The following is a 5,355-nucleotide window of genomic DNA, read 5'->3' on the forward strand; positions in this document are numbered from 1 at the left end:
GGACCCGATTCAAATAGGTTTTCCGATTTTTCTTTTCAATCCATATGTTGTGTACAGTTTTCAGGATTAGCAAGCTTGAGATTGTTCCAGTGAGAATTTCATGATCTGCACAAAACCATCAAGAGGCATTTGCTCCACAGGAAAATTCTAGCTCCCCCTGCATCAACAAAACCTGTAACATATGAACTCAATCCATGGTCCACAGAAATCCAGAACTACTGGCAATGCCGGAAGGGCATACAACTATACAAGGATGATGCAGCCATGGAGCACCCAAAATGCACTCCAACAGTAGTCTGACAGTCAAAATCACATATAATTTGAAACCACGGCATGCAAATGTCAACAAATCATCAGCAATATTTTGTTCTGCGCCTAGTTATTCACTGCAGCCATCTAATACTGCATGCAGTCTGCCAAAAAACAATATAAAAAAAGGCTCAAATGATAAATTGATCCTAATATGCTAAATAACTGATGTTTAGCAATTTCATTTTAACATCAGCTGAATGTACTTCAAAAAACCTAGAAACAGGTAAAAACAAGTCAGAAAGCCTCTCTCTGATGGCATAACTTACTGTCCATTCTGTATCTTCACCCTCCCTGCCAAGGTGCTGAAGGTTCCAAATGACATTGTACCACTAATAGTGTAGCAAAATCATCATCCTTTTTACAGACAGAATTCAGAACCTCCCGGCAAAGGTTTTGCTTGCAATGGGTATTCGTCTTTTGTCTTCCTAATTATCCTGGACCCCAAATAGAACATATAGCACGAGTGATACTCACCAGTGAACCTTTGCCAATGCTTCTTCTGCCGTATTCTTACCAAGCGGAGTAGCAAGACAGCCTAATGCCAGCAAGCATCAATTTTCTTGGCAATTTATGTACTGTTGCTCATCATCAAATTACAATTGAGTGGAACATGATAACAAGAATTTGTACACGAGATTATCCAAGGGTACATTCCTAATGCAAGCAATGTGGAGTGGGGACCACCATAGATGATATTGGATGAGCAGCATCAAATGGATACATCATAACAGTGTTGAGACTTGAGTTGCATCAGTGCATCGCCAGTTAATTATCATAGAATTGGAGAAACAAGTAATCCACAAGATATTTATTTTGTTACATATGTCAACTAACAGTAAGTTGTGCAGTGGGCTATTCGTGACTTGTAACAGCATCAAATACTTGTTTAAAAATAATCTACCTACTGCAACCACAGTTAACATAACTGAATATTTATGCATAATGTATTTGCTGTGCAACTTCCAAATTTCTTTCATACAAGCTATCAATGATGAATTTTCAAGAGGTACAATAGGAGATGAAGTTCATCTTTATAGCCTCACCTGGTGATAGAACAATTCATCACTTCTTCCGCATATCTAACAGTTGAAAATGTTGGATGTGATAATGGCATGCTGTGGCCTGCGACGGGGTTTCATGGTTTGACATCCATTTTCAGCTACTGATACTCTGGCCATCATAGAGTTAGATCATCCCCAAAATGATCATAGAAAAAACTTGAAATTTCAAACACTTGAGTATGAACTTATTGAAATAAATATTGAAATCCACACATAAACACTTAATGGGGTTAAACTAAAGTAGTGCTTGAAACAGAAATGAAGCCCTAATATTGTTACAAAATAATCACCTTACTGATTGATACAGACACACCCACACACATATACAACATTTGCCGAACTCCATAATTTCAACATGGAGAACACAAAACAATGAATGCACAGTTGCAAGTTGAGCCAACAGCGTCATCATATGTGAGTGCCAGATGTTGGCCACGAATTCACAATCCATGATAGCAGCTTCACATATTATAAAGAGCAGAAAATGCAGCAGAACGGGGTGCCAATTAACTTATCACTTTGGTGTTCCTTCAAACAAGTGTTGGATATGTGCCACAACATCTTCTGGAGTGTACTTGATGTACAAGTCACGCCCTGTTTCGGGAGATGACTTCAGCTTAGCAATTAAACCTGCATAAACTGGCATCACTGAATCCTCCACTGCTGCCCTGATATCCACCCTTAGTTGTTCATCTGCTATCACCCATTCTGACTGTGCTGCATAAATCTCCTCAAAGTACGTATTAAACATACGCAGTTTCTGCAGCATCGCCTTGACCGGGAGACCACCAATGCCTGGACCACCAGTTTGAAGCACAGTCATAACCTTGCCCCATGTTGCCCGCTGGTAATCCATACTCCAGCGGCGAACTCTAGTTGTCATCTGCTTGATCCACTCATCACCTAGTAAAACACCTAACTCGCTGTCATTGACCTTCTGGATGATGTACTTGCCATTGTTCATCAAGAAGACGCAAGCAAGTGATGGATCGCGGTAGATCTTGGACTTTGTATCCAAATTCTTGTGAAGAACGTCCATGATCCATGCGACATGCACGGCGAGTGATGAGGTGGGGCGGTCAGGGTCAACAGCCACAGGCGCACCTCCATTAGAACCAAAGTCACCTTCCATAACCTCTTCCAATGTCTGCCGTGACCCACAAGCCGCCCGGAGATAGTTCATGACATAGCGAGTGATGGGGTGTATGCCACCACCAGGGGCAGCAACTCGGGCAGGGTCACGGCGGATGAGATTTTCCAATTCCATGAATATACCTTTGATTGAGGACCCAAGTGTGTTGCACACCGCCGAGATCTCCGCACGGAGTGCAGCGGAGTAAGGGTCGGAGAACACAGGGTCAAGGTCAGGGAGGAGATCACGGACAGCCTCGTACATGTCTACGACACGGAAGAGGCGCTCTGGCGCGCGGCTGGAGGTAGAGATAGCGTCACCGAACGATATGAGCTGCAGCGCCTGGGTGCGCACGGCAGCGATGAAGGCAAGGTCTCCGAAGGGGGCGAGGCCATCGAACACGCGGTCACAGAGGCGGCGCTCGCTGGGAATCAGGATGCGGAACACCATCTTGCAGGCCGGGATCCAGCGGGCGATGTCGAACTCGAGCTCCTCCCAGGGTGAGCCATGTACCTCCTCGGCGGTACGGGGGCGGACACCGAGGCGCGCAACGCTCTCATCGACGAAACTGCGGCGCGCAGCGGCGTAGGCCTCAGCGCACTCACGGCCGAACCCGGCGTCCACCATCCGACGCGCGATCTGGCGCACGTTGGCAATCGACCCCGGCGAGAGAGCATCGATCACGACGTCGTAGTCAGTCACCGGCTTGGCGATCGGGATTGGTTCGTCACCGTAGCCGTCCCCGCCGCCGAAGTCCTCGTCGTCGTCGCTCCCGTCCGACCCGAACCCGCCCGGCACCACGGGGGCCGCGTCGTCGGGCCGCTCTATGAGCGCCCGGAACTCGTCCTCCAGCCGCGCCATGCAGCGGCTGAGCAGCTCGTCCGCGCGGTCGAGCAGGGCGCGGTTGGTCCCCGCGGCGTCCAGCTCCTGCACGGTGCCGATGAGGTCGTCGACCGCCTCCAGGAACGCGTCCGCGTCCGCGGAGTCTGCCCAAATCAGCCTGTCCATGGCCACGAACTGCGAGATCTGGCGGTCCAGCGTGCGCACGGTCCGCTCCATGGACGTCACCGGCGGCCTCGCCCCCGCGGTCGACACCGCCGCCGCCGCAGGCGGCGGGGGCAGTGGCGGCGACGCCGGCATCGAGTGCTCCCCTCCTCCTCCTCCTCCGCCACCGCCACCAGACGCGGCGGCGGCACGCGCGGCATAGAGCTTCTCGAGCGAGAGGCGGCCGTCGTAGTTGGAGAAGACCTTGAGAATGTCCTCCGTCATGGTATCGCTGCTGCCCAGCGTCTGCACGATGTGCTGCACCGTCGCAAGCAGCTTCTCCTCGCCGTCCTCCGCCATGGCTGCTCGGTCAGGGGAAGGGAGGGGGAACGCTATTACTCCTCGCGCGCGGAAGACGGCTTCGGTGGCTTTTACCGGAGCCGGAATGGCATCCCCCACCGGCCTGGCTCCGATCTGAACGAGGGCTCCACCTCCACGCGGCTTCTGGACTCTGGAGGTGGTTGTGGGGGGAGGAGATGGGAGGACTTCGGACTTCCCACGCGGTGGCGGCGTCTGGCCGAGAGCGATCACGCGTGGACCAGCGGCCGCTTGGTGTACTGGTCAGGCACTCAGGCCCGGGCAGCGCCGCAGCTCTCGAGTAGCAGTGTCGCGTGGGCACCGTAACTCGCGGCGGGCGTCGCTGCGTCGGATGGCTCGGCGCGGACGGTCGGATGTACGGGGGCTGGCTGATGGTGAAATGGCGTGGCCTCGGGGGAAGCGAAAGGCGAAGGTCGTGTCGCGTCTCGCGTGACGGCGTGGGGGACTGGTAAAATGCTTCGGCGGAAAAGGCGGAAAGGGTGAGTGCACGGCACGGGCAGTGACGGCGTGGCGCGGTGGCCGGTGGGGGCCGTCGGGCCGAGAGGGGCGTGATTTACGCGGAGCGCGGAGGTCGCCGGCGTGCTTAATTGACCGGTAGCACCTAGTTGTGTTGGCGCTACAGGCTTGCTTACCAGCTCAGGGAGCATTGCCTGTTGCGCCGCGTCGAAGGTTAGTCTAGTTTCAGAAGGCAAATCCAACCGAAGGCCAATGGGTATTTTCTTTAGATGAAGCAATGGGTGTTGAATTATATATTGTCTGCTTGGAACGGGAAAGGGCCAACGTGGTTCCGCTGTCAGTTTTAAGAATTAGTCTGACCCACTTATACTTACACACGCACACCATATTCGCTTACACATATTCACATGGGTGCAAGTCTAGTACTCGAACATTGGACAGTACACACATATGGATGCCAAGTCTAGCACTCCAACGGTGGATAAGTTTAATCACAAGGACAAACCAACTGAGTTATGCTCGGTTAGCTTTCAACCTTTGTAGTTTTTTTTTTACTAGGATTGCCAGCAAGTTTGAGCTTGAAGTTGGGCTCAAGGCCGTTTCCCCGATCTATTCAATAGTGAAAAACTATTTTTGACCTTATTTCCACACGACTCGCCTCTCCTCGCACGACGGCTATTATGCTGACTTGCTCATCTCCTTTTGCCATTTGCCTTGCCATACTGCATTAGTCCACTTCCACAATGAGGTGCACGATGCAAACCTTATGGTTTTTCATCTTTGCAGTTTATTGTCGCCCCAGCGATGCTTCAAAACCCTAGCAGTTGTTCCACATCGGGATGTGTGGTTAACGGTGGGGTCAGAGTCAGGTGGAGCATAAACGCACCTGATCAAAAACCCGAACCATGAAACCCGACCCGAAGCATGAAACCCGACCCGAACTCGGAACTCAAATCGGGTGCAAATCACTCCTACCCCCGGCCCGAACGGGACATAAGACCCACCGGGACCTAAAACCTCTGCTCCACGTGC

General features: G+C 51.5%; 1 protein-coding gene across 1 annotated transcript; it reads right to left on the reverse strand.

Moving 5' to 3' along the window:
• Window positions 1-1,546: 1,546 nt before the first annotated feature.
• On the reverse strand, window positions 1,547-4,120 carry LOC133884485 (exocyst complex component EXO70B1-like). Its single transcript, XM_062323920.1, has one exon. It carries the CDS (start codon window positions 3,847-3,849, stop codon window positions 1,888-1,890), a length of 1,962 nt encoding a protein of 653 aa, XP_062179904.1. The 5' UTR covers window positions 3,850-4,120; the 3' UTR covers window positions 1,547-1,887.
• Window positions 4,121-5,355: the final 1,235 nt, after the last annotated feature.

Source organism: Phragmites australis, chromosome 11 (genome assembly GCF_958298935.1).
Source record: "Phragmites australis chromosome 11, lpPhrAust1.1, whole genome shotgun sequence".
Taxonomy (NCBI): domain Eukaryota; kingdom Viridiplantae; phylum Streptophyta; class Magnoliopsida; order Poales; family Poaceae; genus Phragmites; species Phragmites australis.